The 16,631-nt window shown below is 30.7% G+C and overlaps 1 protein-coding gene across 1 annotated transcript; it reads left to right on the top strand.

Annotated features, from left to right (window-relative positions):
• The first annotated feature begins 11,148 nt into the window (after nt 1-11,148).
• On the top strand, nt 11,149-15,523 carry LOC110283178 (uncharacterized). Its single transcript, XM_087156547.1, has 3 exons — nt 11,149-11,238; nt 12,890-13,628; nt 13,812-15,523. The coding sequence occupies exons 1-3, from the start codon at nt 11,149-11,151 to the stop codon at nt 15,521-15,523; spliced, it is 2,541 nt and encodes an 846-aa protein (XP_087012673.1).
• Nucleotides 15,524-16,631: the final 1,108 nt, after the last annotated feature.

Genomic DNA, 16,631 nt, shown 5'->3' with positions numbered 1-16,631 from the left:
TGATTCAATATTACTCTAAAAAATTATTACTTACTGCTATTGGAGCTCTGATACTGATTTTTGGTTAATAACAATAGGAATAGGTACTAAAAACTATTATTTTAACAAATCCTTTTTCTTAGACCAACCAACCATTAATTATTCATATGCATTAGCATTGCTGCACGACTGTTAATTTTTGCCTTTCACAATGATTTTACATAATTATGTTCGTCAAAACATCTTTAAGAAACAACTACCACTAAAAGAAACTCGTGGCTACACACAGCTTACAAAAAACGAAAAGTAGTCTTTACCAACTAGAAAAAAAATAGTAAATTCTAACCTCAAATTTGCCTGCTAAGCTCTGAGGAGGCGAAGTTATGGATCTGCGAAGTTTTGTACCCGCCAAAAGTTAAGAATCGGGGATTGGGCCGTGAAGTTTTATCCGGTAAAGATTTTGCCGCGAAGTTTTTAACCTGAACCTAACTAGCTGATGAATAATTTGAGCAACTTCATCGTTATTTTTTATCTCTTGGTTCAACGGAAAAAAGTGAAACTTAGCATATAAAAATGTTCCTAGCCGTAGTAACAAAGCACCATCTTCGATGGCTGTTGTTTATTTATTTTCTAACTTTAAGTAATAAAGCAAATTCGTCATCGTTTAAATAAAAGAGTAGATACAGACAAATATTTAACAGCAGAAATAAAATTGCAATAAAAAATCAAATTACGAGGGAAAATTCTCCTAGAAAGAGTAATAAGCCAGAATTTGTGAGAAACGCAGCCAAGTGTTTTAACTGGACTCAGCTGTCTTTCTCTTTCGCATCCTCTATTTCGGACAATTTTGAAAATACTGTCATAACGTTTTAATTTTAATGATATACAGGGAATCTAACTTGTAGTAATTATCAAAAGCGTGCAGTATACTTTTAGTGAAAAACATTTCGATTAAATAGGGCTATAAGTCAGCACTATTTAATCGTAAACGTTCGATACTATGAAATACGTATATTATCTCTTAATAATTAAAAAGAAAACACACCATCATCGGCAGATGGTATAAGAATACATTCGAAACAAATTATCGTTTTAACATTTTCAGCCGTATATTTTTCACTATAACGTTACTTTCCGTTAGCTCCCGTAGGTAAGATTTGAAGTACGTGCGCATGCGAAATTGCAGAGCTCATGCGTCAATTCTGATGAGCTACGTATGCACCAGTAAAAAACATTAGATATACGTGAGTCAAAAGAACTGACTTTTAAGAACCAGTAAGTTAAAAATGCTTGCTTAGATATCACCTTGACTTCGAAGAGTAGTAGAATATCATCTTAACTTTGACCGCGAAATCAAAGTACCCTTTTCCATAGACATGTATATTATGAAATTTAGCTTCTTCTAACTGAAATTGTATAAATTAAATAAATATAATCTACAACTTTAAAATAACGAAAAGAAAATCTAATTCCTTATGGACCAAGCCCAATTAGACAATTATAATATTTATCTAAAAACATTAAAAAATATTTTTTTTCATAAAAATTGTTGCAAGATTGTTGCAAAATCTCTCGATTCGTTTTTACCATTTGTAATAACGAATTCCACATCTTCATTTTGCGTTTTCGTTCCTCTTAATACATCATTCACATGTTCTTCTTATTAAATCGAAGATAGGTTTAAGCAGTAAACAGCATTTAACAGCAGCATGTTTGTGGCTTTGTTAAACCGTACCGATAAAATATAAAGATGTAACTAACAAAAACTTTAAAATTGTGTGCTAGCGTAGTTGCTTCAAATTGTACGTAGGGGAGCGTTACGTAATCTAATGTATATTTGTGAAAACTCAACTCCATATTTTGTTGTTAAAAGCAGGCATTATATTCTCAGTGAAGTTTATTTTTGGCTCAATAGTGCTGAAAGTTAGAAAAAGTAGCACAAATATCATCTTTTAAACAACTAAAATGATAAAACAATCTGTTATTAATATAAAACGAACTCTGGACAAAAACAAGTAGACACCAGTAGTTAGACAAATATTTATTTTTACATCCAAAGTTGAGTCCTAAAATTATTTAATATGTTTTCTATTCTTTATCATGCATTTAATATATTCCTGTTCTCTGTGTAGACTTAACAAATCTTTCTAATTGTGTTAAATAGATAAGTATTATACGTTACGTAATTTTAAAAGATGCAGAATCCTGAAATTTAAATTTACTTTTTTCTTTCCTCTAAATATACCATCTATATCTTAAATATACCTATAAAACACTTTTTTTCATCTGATATTAATATCAAAACTCATTCCGACAAAAAAAAAATTAACACGCAGTAGATAGAGGAATATTCGTTTTATTTCTAAAGATAAGTCCTAAAATTAATTAATATGTTTTTACTTCTCGTTATGTATTGAATATATTACTGTTCTCTGTGTTGAATATATAATTCTTCCTAAATGTGTTAAATAGATAAGCATGTCACGTTACTTCATTTTGACAGATGCAAACTATAGATAAGTTCAAACTTATTTAACATGTTTTCCATTCCTCATCACGTGTTTAATATACTACTACTCTCTGTGTTGAGCAGATAAATCTTTCTAAATATGTTAAATAGATAAGCATGTCACGTTACTTCATTTTGACCGATACAAACTATAGATAAGTTCAAACTTATTTAACATGTTTTCCATTCCTCATCACGTGTTTAATATGCTACTACTCTCTGTGTTGAGCAGATAAATCTTTCTAAATATGTTAAATAGATAAGCATGTCACGTTACTTCATTTTGACAGATGCAAACTATAGATAGGTTCAAACTTATTTAACATGTTTTCCATTCCTCATCACGTGTTTAATACACTACTATTCTCTGTGTTGAGCAGATAAATCTTTCTAAATATGTTAAATAGATAAGCATGTCACGTTACTTTATTTTGACTGATACAAACTACAGATAAGTCCAAACTTATTCAACATGTTTTCTATTCCTCAACATGTGTTTAACGTACAACTATTCTCTGTATTGGATATATTAATCTTTCTAAATGTGTTAAATAGATAAGCATGTTACGTTACTTCATTTTGACTGATACAAACTATAGATAAGTCCAAACTTATTTAGCATGTTTTCTATTCCTCATCACGTGTTTAATAAACTACTATTCTCTATGATGAACAGATAAATCTTTCTAAATGTGTTAAATAGATAAGCATGTCACGTTGCTTAATATTAAACGATACGAAATCCTGAAATTTAAATTTACTTCCTTCTTTTCTTTAAATATACCACCCGATGAATATTTCATCACTTTTAAAAGAAACAAAATCCTTTTCTTCCAAATCATTTTCAACCTGAATAAATCCAACGTTCAAAGATCAAAACGAATAATTCGGTAATTCAGCTTATTCGAAAAAATAAAAGTGTTCGAGTGCCTATCTCCACCTCCCACTAAAAGAAAACTGTTCTTTGTGATATGTGATTGGTCGAAACCACCTCATGCGACATAATCTGTAATTTTAGGATAACCCCGAGGAAAATATGTAAAGCAACTGAAATTCGAAGGAATGCAAGATAACTAAAAAAGGAAAAAGAATAATAAAAAAAAAGGATGAAAGGGAAAAAAAATCCCTACCCAAAATGGAATTGAATAAACCGGCGGTGTAAGTAAAGGGAGTAAGGGAAAAAAAAAGAATTAAGCTCTGGGTAGGGGACGCAAGAAAAAAAAGAAGAAAAAAAATACTTTAAAAAGAATTATACTGAATCTAAAATGAGAGCTTAGTAAAATGCAATGGAAGTCCAAAGAAATAAGATTAAAAGGTACCATCAAGAAAAAAATGTAAAAAACTGGTAGCAAGCAAATTATAATTTCTTTTTCTTGATTCTAAAGAAGGGATGAAAAAAATAGTGGAGAAAAATACCGACTAAAATCTTTTTTAGAGGCATTATACAAAAATTTCCAATTTCTCGGTCCGCTGATCAGTAAAATGCAAATGCTTTTTGCGTAAAAAATGACTAAGATAAACTAAAGCGTATAAAAGTTTAAACTCGTGCTCTTTAAGAAAAAAAAAATTCTTCGTTTTCCTCAAGAAATTCAAAATCGTTTTTAATTGTATTTGACGCTAACACGATATTTTATTTGCTTCAAAATTGTGATTAAAATTTTCATCGGGAGATAAGTTTTTTGATTTATCGCGTCTATTACTTCGTCTTATATTCATACAAGAGAAATTAAAGTGAAAGTGTTTATTTCGAAAACTCTCATTTATTCTAGTTATCACAACACATTTATTTTTCTAGAAAAAGAAGTTAACATTGCAAATCCTTTTTTTTTTTTGAAACTCTATTTACAACAAATGCCATTAGGACTAGCGTTTTTTAAACTTAAATTTAGCAAGTTGTAGAATATATAGGAAAATTTTATTATTTTTATTAAAAGATTATTTTTATTATTATTTTTATTATTATTTTTTTTGGTATAGTTTAAAAAAGTATCATACGAATTCGAGAATTAATTTTTGATGTAATAACTATAATTATATATTCAACTTCACCTTACTTAAATTTAGCAAGCTGTAGAATATATAGGAAACGCTTATTATTTTTATTAAAAGATTATATTTATTATTATTTTTTTTTGGTATAGTTTAAAAAAGTATACGAATTCGAGCATTACTTTCGATGTAATAACTATAATTATATATTTTCTTGGATTAAATATTTCAAGTATTGGTTGAAGTATTAAATGTTATACTTCAATACATAAACTTGTTGTAAAACTTCATTATTGTTTTTACGTTATATTGTGTCAAGTGGCGTACACTGAGAAAAAAAAGCATGGTCAAAACTACCAAAATATGGTAAAATTTAAAGCGTTTCTGGCTCCATAGGAACACCAAAAAGTGTTATCGAAAAATTGTGTAGGGTTTTGGTAAAATTCACAAGAACTTTTTCTCAGTGTAAAATAAAATTGTTTGAAGCTGCCATAAAAGGGGGAATTGAGAATCTGAACTTGGGGTTTTTAACTACTTGAGAACTACATAACTTTGGGGTTTTTAACCACTAAAGTCATCGAGGCGTAACTTCATTAATTAAGCGTTATTACTTTTCCTTTCATTAATTTAATATTATGATGAAATATTATGCTTCTATGTTTTATTTTTTTAGTGTTTCGACAAAATAGCTAAATAAAAAACATTTGAGCGGAATTTAAATGAACAAATGTTTATTTATTTTTTTTAATTAAAGTGAGAGCATTAATGATTTAGTGCTCTTTTCGAAAAATAAATTGTTAATTTAGGATACTTTTTGGTTTAGTTTCTTTTGTGGAAGGAAGATTTTGGTTATAAATAATTATTTAATAAAACTAAAGTTTGAATAAAAAAACAAATATTGCTATCTAAGTTTCTGAAAATCTGAAAAATCTACACAGTTACTGTTTAATTTATTATTATGACATAAACACCGGAAAAGTCTAATTTCAATAAAAATTAGTGTACAGTGCAAAAAAAAAACGTAAAATTTTAATCGCAGTTGCCAGCCATCTACCATTAACACTGTTAAAGTTACGTTAGGTTTAAGGATGGCTCTAAAGAAATTTCTTTAATCTTACTTGAAGACATTTTTATATGAACAGTATTGTGAAGCTGCATGCAATTCATTGCATTTATCAGTATTTCCGTAAATTGTTAATCCACAACTTTTAACAGTGTATATATTCAAAGCATGATTCATTGTTACACCACGTCATTGTTCACTGTATTCCAGGTGATGGTTCACTATAATATTAGCAGATGGCAGCACAGTAAGAAGCATTTATACGAATGCATTGATTTACACTGATCTGAGTGCTGCTATATCCTCAAAGAGTAACTGTTTTATTTTTCTTTTAGGATACTGCGTGAATAAAACTATAATATCGTGTTTTTAAACAAATTATTCGTTTAAATTTAATCAAAATCATATTTAATAGTTTTTGAGGCTAGCACGATGCATTATTTTCTTAAACATTGTGAATGAAGTGTTCATAAGAAGACATTATTTTTTCACTCATTACGTTCACTATTTCTTGAATTCGTACAAGTGAAACTAAACTTAAAGTGTTTATTTGGAAAACACTGAATTGTTATCCCTATCAACACATTATATTTTTAGAAAAAACAAAAAATGATACTGCAAGTAGTTTAGAAACCCTTTTTCATACTACTTTCTACACATAGCTGTTATAAAAACAAGTGTTTTGAAAAACAAGTGTTTATAAAAACAAAAATTTTGAGGAACGGAAAACAAACAAAAGAAGGGACTCTTTTTAGCGATAGATATTTTTTTTCGGATAATTTTATAATTTACTTTGCTAAAAACAATTGAGAAGTCTTTTTTAAATTTTGTATTTGAAATGATCAGGGAAATATATAAACTAGTACAAACGCATGGTATAGTTTTGGAATGTTTGGAACTTTAAAACAGAAATTAAAGCATGAAATAAATATTTATTTGAAAAAAAGTAACCACGTCTTAAACGTGATTTTTTTTATCAAAATGCTTTATATTTTTTTATTGGTTTTATACATAATTAAATAGACAAAAAAGTGTTTTTTTTTAAAAATAATGTATAATAATACTTAAAATAAAATATGTGCAATGCTTACTTGTAAATTTGATAAGCTGTAGATTTCATATAAATGAACTATTTATTATTAAGGCATGATATATTTGCGTTAAGTTTAAAAATCATTTAAGTGTTAAATTAAATTTGAACTGCAATATGCTCCATTGTTACTTTTATTTTTGCACTATAACTAAAAAGTTACTAAACAAGTAATCTCAACAAACTGAAGTAGTAAAATATTACTTGATTAAAAGCTTTACTCGATTAAAAGCTTATTACTTGATCGATAAGAGAATTTTTTTTTATAAATTTCATATCTCTGTTAATTATTTCCCTCTATTTTTCTTCGTTGAAGTACTGAGAGATCGATCATTGCAATGCTTATAATCATTATTCCTATTCTCATAATGCTTTGATTAATCACTCTACGAAGTTATTGTAGATATAGAATTTGCAGGAAATTTTCTCTAGTTTTCATCAGAAATTTTCTATTTTTACCGAAAGAAAATATTATATGCAAAACAACTGCATTTTTCCAGGTTTTTTCTGCAACAAGCATTTTTTCAGAATTTTTTTTTTCTCTCAAAATGCAGATTTGCGTTCATCATCCCAAAAGAATATGTACGTACAAAAGGTAAAACCGTCCAATTTTTCAAGGTAAAATCTTCTATAGCGTGGACTGTGACTATTTGTTTTTCTTATTTCGGTTCTTAAATGAAAGGGAAGAATTCACTACGTATATTTATTGAAATTCGAAGGTAAGATCTGTTATAGAATCACAGATGTCACAATACGAAAATTCCGGGGGGGGGGGTATGAAATCTAATGAAAATCGAAAATCGGGAATCGAAATTTGTTTACAAATGAACTCATTCAACTTTAAGTTTGACGTTGTAATTTTAGTACCTGCTTCTGGTATGCAGACATATCCACAGATGATCTCACACAAATTATTTATTTTATTGTATGCAAAGATAATCTATAATTTAATGTAGATTGTCCACTAACTGTATAAAAACATGCAAAAGAATTAAATTATTCCAGAAACAATAATAATCTAGTATGTGCAGTACCAGCAAATTAAGTTATTATTTTTGCAACGACAGTTGTTGTTGTCGATATTAGGCAAGAATTATTGAATCAAATTTTATCTTTTAAAAGAATTATTATTTAACAAGATTAATTATAATGATGATCTCAAATAATTCTTTAACATTTTTGAATTTAATAAATGATATTATCAAATAAAAAATCTGTAAGGTATTATTACATTTGCTTAACAATGAACTAAACGTTCCTTAATTTAATCCCATTTTTAGTTGCAACTTTGTAAAATTAGATTATTTTAGAATAAATACAACTGAAGTAAAAGCTAGATCACGAACTTAAGAAAAACTCATCAATATTATAATACAATTTAACATTCCACGATTTATATTGTAAAATTCTTATTTTTAAATTAATAAAATAAGACTGAATATTACTTCTTTAATTAAAAAGATGATATTCTTTTTTAATTATCCCACGTTTATTTTAAACGACCACTCTATTCTATTAAAAGCGTTTAAATATTTGAAAACGTGAAGAATTTTTCCGCCTCAGGGCATTTTTATCTCAAGTTCTTTACGAAACAATTTTTACGCTGCATATTTTACTCGTACCAAAATAAAATCCAACGCTATTTGACATTTATATCCATATCATATTTCCTAAAAATTCAATATTAAAGATGAAGTGAAAGTATATTAACCCATAAACTTAGCACAAAACAAAGCACTTATTCTTTCCCCATCTTTTGTCTTCAAAAGTATACGACTAAAAGAATTAAAAAAAAAAACCTAAGTAAACTGAAAAAACTAAAACCCATCTCATTACACCTCATCCTTCTTTGTGTTTTTCTCCTTAAATTGAAACCCACTCTAAGTTACGTATAAAACACTTTTAATGCTGACCGCCATATTTGTTCTTAAAAACTTTGTTCATAAGAGAATCTGTTTTTAAAGAGATTTCGAGCAAGAGAACGGTTACCGTTAATTGCACTAATTGTTCGTCGGAGTCTAAATATGTGATTACGCAATAATGAACTAATTTGATAGTTTTAGGGAATGTTTCTTGTACACACTTTTTGAAAGAAAAGAATAGAGTTCTGAATAATTGTGTTAAGAAATAACTAAACGCAATTGTGTTAGACGTTCTTTTTTCTTCCGAGATAAAAGATTTTTATCGTCTGCGTTTTGGTGCCGTATTTTTTTCTATTTCAGAAAATGGCAATGGTTATTTTTCCGTCGCGTGGATTTTAAACAAGAGAAAGAATACTTTATTATTTTTTGTTTCACATTCTTTGGCTAAAAGCAATGAGTTAGAAATTTTTGCTGCGCAATTTATTTTCAAGCATAAAATGTGATTTATAACTCGCTTGTAATTCTGTTTCGTAGCTCTATTTTTTCTTTTATAGAGTTCTTTATGAAAATATTCTTTATTTTTTTCCTTCTTTTTCGGAATAGTGACCGAAAAGCAATTTTCTTTTCGTATTATGCTCAGCCCAGAGAAACGGTTCATTAATGTTGGGGGTAAAAAATATTGTAATATTCAAAACATTTTAAATAAATTGAAAATATGTAAACCAGGGCTTCTTAGTAGAAGTTAAATTGCTTTTTTATGCAAAATCACCAGTCATAAATTTGCGTTCATGTCAGAAAATATTATTTTTGATTTATCTCATAATTTTTATTTAATTCTATTAATTTATCGTTAAGCGTTTAATGCTGGTTATACTAAAAATATCGAATAATTATTTTTAGGTAAAAACACTCGGTGGTTTATTAAAATGATTCGATTAAAAGAATATTACTTTTCATAAAAAGTTTGAATTGAATTATTAAGCTTATTGGTAAGTTCCTTTTACAGACAATTCATTTTACGAGTCAAGCCTCTTAGTTCTAATCATTTTATTATTTGTTAAGAATATTTGAAGTTATTTAATTCAACATATTATGTAAATGTTATTCGTTGTTTTTTTTCTTTCTCAAACGTTCTTACTATTTACCCCTACTTAGATTTTAAGAGGTTACTTGAACCAAAACCATAAGAACTAGCTTCTACTAGTAAGTAAAACAACTGATGTATTTTTTGGTTTGTCCATAAGCTAGCAGCATTCTGCAAGCTGTGGAGCAATCCACGTGGTTTTGCGAGACAAGACAGGCTATTTGATCTTGCCACGTGATTGTATTTCGTACCTACCTACTTTTATATTCTTCGTGAAGAACACATCTCCTTCTTAACTTATATAATGCATAATTAATATATAATATTTCGAAATATAAAATTCTTAAACTATACTTTATGTGGTATCGCCAACAAATTACCTTTTAAACGATTTTCAACAAACTGTATTCTTGTGTAAACTGAGGTAGACAATGTTAAAGAGCACAAAAAAATCTATTTTTTGTGCTCTTTAACGTTGTCTACCTCAGTTTGTATTTTAGCACAAAAGTCGCCCACTTGTGTATTTATGTATTCTTGTGTGTTGTTAACTTCATATGTGGATAACTTAAACCTGGGAGGGATAAATAATGGCACGCTTGCCATTGATGGCACACGACACAATATTCTGGGCATGTCACCGATTACGAAGTTCACTATGAAGCATATTACGAACTAACGCGAGTGATCCTTCGCTACGGAGTGTTCGGGGGCTCTCACTTGTTATTGTAGTTACATTATAGACTACAATTGCTAATGACACTTGGTTTGTTTAAGCATAGCATAACTTCAAGGATAATAATAGCATAACTTCAAGGATAGCATAACTTCAAGGGAACGTACTTCAAGGATTTGTTGATTGCTTGGACTGTTTCTACAAAATGAGGGGAAAATTGAACAATACCCCCAGTTATTGGATGTTATGTGGCTTTCAAAATTAATGTTTTTTACAGACATATACCACCTTTTCAATGAATCGAACGTGCAGCTTCATGGCACAAATAAATCAATTATCGTCTTAATAGATCTTATTCGCACTTTTGATGCTAAACTGCATGCTTTCAGGAAAGATATTATTACAAGAAACTGCAAGTATTTTCCAAACTTGAAAAAAAATATCAACGATTTAGATATATATGAGAAAACCAGGTGAAGAAACAGTCATTGAAGAATTTATTTCTGTAATTGATTCTTCCATCAAAGAATTTTCAGCGAGATTTTCTCAGTTAAAAGAATTATTGGAAACACTCAAGTTCCTTATGTACCTTGATGTGACTTCATTTGATAAACTGATTGATTGAACAATACGATTGGTTGGAAATTGAAGAATTTGAAGTGCAGCTGATTGATTTTCAGTTTAGTTCAATATAGATTCAAAAATGTATTGAAACAAGGAAAGAGCTGGAACTAATTGAAACAGAAAGATTGACAAGCATTATAAGTAAATATTTCAATAACAAAACTTTGGTAACATAGAATTCGTTACCAGACATATTTGACCATTTGAAGAAGTTGTCAGGGGCTATTTTAACCATATTTTCATCTACCTGTGCCAGCGAGTCATTATTTTTGGAGATGAATAGCATTAAAGACATGCTTAGAAACCGTTTGACAGATGACTTCCCCTCAGCATGCATTCTGCTAAAACTCACATCTTATCCTAATGTAAGTTATTTGTCATTTAATCTGCAACAACAGAAGTCACACTAATGTTACTTTAATTAGAATTACTCCTATAACTGAGGCATTGCAAAATGTTTTTTTGGTAGTAAGATAAGAGTTTAGAGTTAATAGTATTTAGAATAATCAATTTATAAATAATCACAAAGTCAAAGTTATTTGACTGCTTGTTGAGGTTTGAGTTCGAGATTAGTTAGATAGTTTGAGTTTCCTGTGCTGGCAACATCTTATTGTTTTTATATTCTTTTTTATGTAAATAAAGGTTAAGTTTTCAGTTTGTTCTACGTGACTTTCAGTCTGATTTGCTCTCAACAAAATCCAACATTTGGTGCCGAAATAACTCGGTAAGTCATACTGAACCTTTTATAATTACTTTCGTCAAAAATCTGAATTGGAATGGCTACCGGTAGTGAAAAACTTGTAATATTTAAACGCAAACGAACAACGCTACGACATTACGAACAACATTACGAAACTAACGACGAAATTGAACGATGCTGCTAGTACACAAACTGAAAAGGAATACAACATTGAACGTTTACAAGATAAAATAAAAGAATTAACCTTGGCAGACGATGAAATACATAATTTTTTAAATGATGAAGAATATCAGGAAGACATAATAGAATGCGAAAGATACACAGAATATGCTCATTTGGCGTTATTTAATTTCAAAAGAACAGCAAATCGGAACACGAATTCAACTTCTGAAACATCGCCAACAGCTGCCAATATAAATAATTTTTCAGCTTCGCCTTCAAATGTTACAGTAAAGTTGCCTACAATAAAAATAAATACGTTTTACGGCGAAATTGAAGAATTCCATAGTTTTTGGGAGCGTTTTGAAAACTGTATCGACAAAAACGAAAGTTTATCGCTGATTGACAAGCATGTTTTTTTGCGGGGATATTTAGATGGAGAAGCAAAACGAATAGTTGATGGAATTAATATAACTGCAGAAACATATGCAACAACAAAGAATATTTTGAAATCGAAATATGGCGATAAAGATAAAATAATACAGGCTCATCTCGATTATTTAGAAAACTTAAAACCTGTCAAAAATCACTCTCCAGCAGCAATAAATGAGTTATATATTGATTGTAATCGAAGAATACAGGCTTTAGATGCTTTAGGAGAAAAAACTCAATCATACGGAAGAATTTTGGCTCCTAAAATACTTCGTGCTTTTCCTCATGAAATCTGTCGTAACTGGATTGTACATGCCAAACGTGAAAATTTTGGTGAAAGCGATATTTCAAAATTAATGAAATTTTTATCAGAAGAGGTCGAGGGATCAATTACTGCAAGTAATATTAAAGGTTCACTTGCTCCAGACTATCCTATTAAATCCTCCTTAGAAAATTTTAACGTGAATTCTAAATCAGCTACCAAAAGTAAAATAATGTCACCCTTTTGTCCTTTCTGTGAAACTGTCGGACATTGGCCTCAACAGTGCAATGTTGTAACGGACATAGACGTGCGCATATAGAAATTGAAGACTAGTAATAGATGTTTTTTGTGCACTAACCGAGGACATACCAAAAAAAATTGCCCTCGTAGAGAAAAATTTGTCTGTTCCAAATGCAAGAGAAAACACCATACATCAATATGCAAATCTCTAACCAATGAGCAGCCTGTGGCTACATCTACAAACAAAATTGATGTATCGCCTTCCAGTTTCGTTCATTTGCAAACTGCACGAGTTTTCATAACTGGGCCCACTGGGATTACAAAATTGACACGTTGTCTTTTGGATGGTGGAAGTCAATCTAGTTTCGTTTCTTCTAATCTTGTGGATACTTTAAAACTTCCAGTAATTTCAACCAGACATTTGGACATTCAAGCCTTTGAATCCCCAGCTAATGTTGGCTACATGCGAAGACAAGTCAAATTTCAGTTATCAAGTATCTGGGACAAATCTAAAGTTAATGTTACTGCATTTGAAAGCTCTAACAAATATGCATCACACCTACCTTCATCAACGGATGTTTCACTCTTTGCTAAAAACAAGCGAATGAAACTTGCTGATCCAGATGATTCATTGTCGAACTTACCAATTGAGATTTTAATCGGTGCAGATTTCTACTGGATTGTTATGAATTCTGAAGCTCCAGTCAGGTTGTCGGATTCTCTGGCCTTGGTCTCATCAAGTTTTGGCTGGGTACTTAGTGGAACTCGATCACACGCAACAGTTTCCTTCATTTCAACGGTTCATAATGTTGATGTGGATACTTCAACTCAGGAATTAGATAATGTGGTACGAAATTTCTGGAACTTAGAGAGCATTGGTATACAACCAACACAACAAAAAATAAGTCCTCACAACTCTGAACTCTTAACGAACTTTCATCAATCTTTTGAAATCATCGATGGTAGAAGAGTTGTAAAATTGCCTTGGAAACCAGAAGTTCAACTTTCGTCGAACAATTATGAAGTTGCAATTCAACGATTTAAATCTTTAACAAGGAAAATGCATGCAAATTCAGACTTCAAAGTAAAATATATTGAGCACATGCAAGATTACATTGATAAAAAACACGTTGAAGTTGTTTCAGAAACACATAATGAGGAACGTTTATTTTACTTGCCCCATCACGCAGTAAAGAAAATCACAAATGGAGAAACTAAGTGGCGTATAGTTTTTGATGCATCTTCACATTCTCCAGGTCACCCATCTTTGAACGACGCTCTTGAAGTAGGACCAAATCTTCTTCCTGATATCTTAGCCACATTGTTGAGATTTCGACTTTCTAAAATAGCAATCACTAGTGATGGGCGACAAGCATTTCTGCAGCTTATTCTAGCAGAAGAAGACAGAGATGCAACACGATTTATTTGGTACAATACTACATATACTCCTGATGGGAAACTCTGCACTGAAGATAAAATTGTAACCTATCGATTCACACGTCTTCCATTTGGACTCGTCTCTAGTCCATTTTTATTAGCAGCTTCTCTTCGTGAATTGGCTACAAAACACAAACAAGCATATCCTACAGCAACTAGACACATTGAGAATAACACCTATATGGATGATTTTGTAACCGGAACGTCTACGGATACTGAAGCTCTGATTCTTTACCAAGAACTGCAGAAACTTACATCACTTATTAGCCTACCATTAGATAAATGGACTACAAATTCTAAGATTTTGAAAGATATGTGGAAACAAGAAAACGTCTCGTTTAAGGATATCACGCAAGTCTTGGGTGTTAAAAGGGATACTAACAGGGATGTTTTTCAAATTGATGTGCAGACAAAAATTGTTCAAGCATGTAAAGAACCAGTAACAAAACGCTTACTACTGAAGTTGATGTCAAAGTTTTACGATCCTCTAGGCTTGTTTGCTCCAGTTACAGTAGTTGTGAAGATATTGTTTCAAGATACATGGCTTAGTGGTATTCAGTGGGATGAACTATTACCTCCATCTGTAGCGCAGCAGTGGCACAAGTGGATAAATGAATTACACTATCTGAATGAAACATGCATTCCAAGATGGATTGGCTTTTCCGAAAATTCCGACGTTACCATACATGTGTTTTGCGACGCTTCGGAACGTGCATATGGTGCTTGCTTGTACTCTCGTCACGCAGATGATATTTCTACAGAGATCCATCTCATTTGCAGTCGAAATAAACTAACCCCAATCAAAAGGGTCACCCTTCCGAGACTTGAATTGTTAACTGCACTACTAGGAGCTCGCCTACTCCGATACTTTTGCAGGGAAACGAACATGAATTCCCACACTGCCATACTATGGTGCGATTCTACTGTAGCTTTAAGTTGGATAAAGGGAAATCCCAACCAGTGGAAAACATTTATCTGCAACAGAACAACAGAAATCCTTCAAAACACTACTTCACAATGGCGCCACTGTCCCGGTACAGATAACCCAGCGGATCATCTTACTCGTGGTACCTTTCCATCACAGTTATCGATTTTAGAATCTTGGTGGCACGGCCCGAAATGGCTAAAACATGATCCAGAAACTTGGCCTATCAAAGTTTTGTCAACACGTACACAACCTTTAGTTGAAGCTGAATCACGAAAAACCAAATTTCAATCCTCCTACGTTGCAACTACAGAACCCATCATAGATATATCTCGTTATAGTTCTTATACGAAACTTCTTCGTGTGACTGCCTGGATACTACGTTTTGTATACAACTGTAAGACTCAGCAACGCATAGCTCATGAACTGAATTGTAATGAAATAGAGAAAGCTAAAAACTATTGGATACAAACTGTGGCTGGTGGGAACGCCTAATAGGAGTTATCAAGCACAATCAGGACAATATCATTAACGTTCGAATTGGCGATATTGTACTTCTACAAGAAGATGTCCGACCACGTCACATGTGGAAGAAAGCTAGAGTGGTGAACTTGCATGAAGGACGAGATGGAAAAATAAGATCCTGTGAGCTGAGAATTAATGGTCACAATATAACCCGTCCGGTAGCTCTGGTCATCCCCCTCGAGGTCGACCAGGGTGGGGAGGATGTTGAGGTTTGAGTTCGAGATTAGTTAGATAGTTTGAGTTTCCTGTGCTGGCATCATCTTATTGTTTTTATATTCTTTTTTATGTAAATAAAGGTTAAGTTTTCAGTTTGTTCTACGTGACTTTCAGTCTGATTTGCTCTCAACAAAATCCAACACTGCTACTCTATGATCTCATTAAACACTTGTTTTAGAAAAATAGCACTTTGATACACAAAGGTTCGCCAACCCTGACTTAGACTTTCACATTTTTCGTACTTTTAGCCTTCATGAGTGATTATTAGATCGAGGGAAGGTAGGGCATAACATAAAGGATAGAGAATTATATGGCAACCTATTGCATAACAATCCAATAGAGATTTAAGTCCTCTAGCTGGTTGGAAAGCGGTCGAAGTTTCAGTTGTGAAATTCATCCTACTCACAGATAAAAGAGAGTAAATAAAAAAAAAATTGATAAAACACAAACTTATACTTTCTATTGTAGATTATTTTAATATGTGTAAAATCTTTACATTTAATAATTTATCTTAAGAATTTCTGTCATTTCTAGTTTAATAAATTAAACACTTTTAATTCAAGCAATACAACTATATTTTAACTTTCTTAAAAAAGATAATATTCCTACATAATATGTTTTATAACAGTATTATTATAGTATTTTCAGAAGAGAAAAATCATGAAAATTAGCTTCCTTTAATTGATTTAGAAAAATCATTTACAAAAAAATTTTTTTATTGAAAGATTTAATTGAAACTAGATATATAAACAATTTAACTTATGAAAAGTATTGCTTTAATTAGTATTTATTTACACATTCTGTTTCAAATCTTAGATTTTTTTTTAAATAAATGAGTAAATTATAATTATGAAATTTCAAT

The sequence above is a fragment of the Parasteatoda tepidariorum genome, chromosome 2 (assembly GCF_982258835.1).
Source record: "Parasteatoda tepidariorum strain Cologne lab strain chromosome 2, Ptep-v5.0, whole genome shotgun sequence".
Classification (NCBI taxonomy): Eukaryota; Metazoa; Arthropoda; class Arachnida; order Araneae; family Theridiidae; genus Parasteatoda; species Parasteatoda tepidariorum.
Note: the sequence above shows the minus strand (reverse complement) of the source record. Positions and strands in the feature narration are given on the sequence as shown.

What these genes read in the sequence shown, in the direction of transcription:
- LOC110283178 (XM_087156547.1), top strand. Translation starts at nt 11,149, where the DNA reads ATGAATAGCATTAAAGACATGCTTAGAAACCGTTTGACAGATGACTTC. An exon ending in AACTCACATCTTATCCTAAT is followed by an intron (nt 11,239 to 12,889) that starts GTAAGTTATTTG and finishes ACCAATGAGCAG; the next exon opens with CCTGTGGCTACATCTACAAA. An exon ending in ATCTTTTGAAATCATCGATG is followed by an intron (nt 13,629 to 13,811) that starts GTAGAAGAGTTG and finishes AAGTTGTTTCAG; the next exon opens with AAACACATAATGAGGAACGT.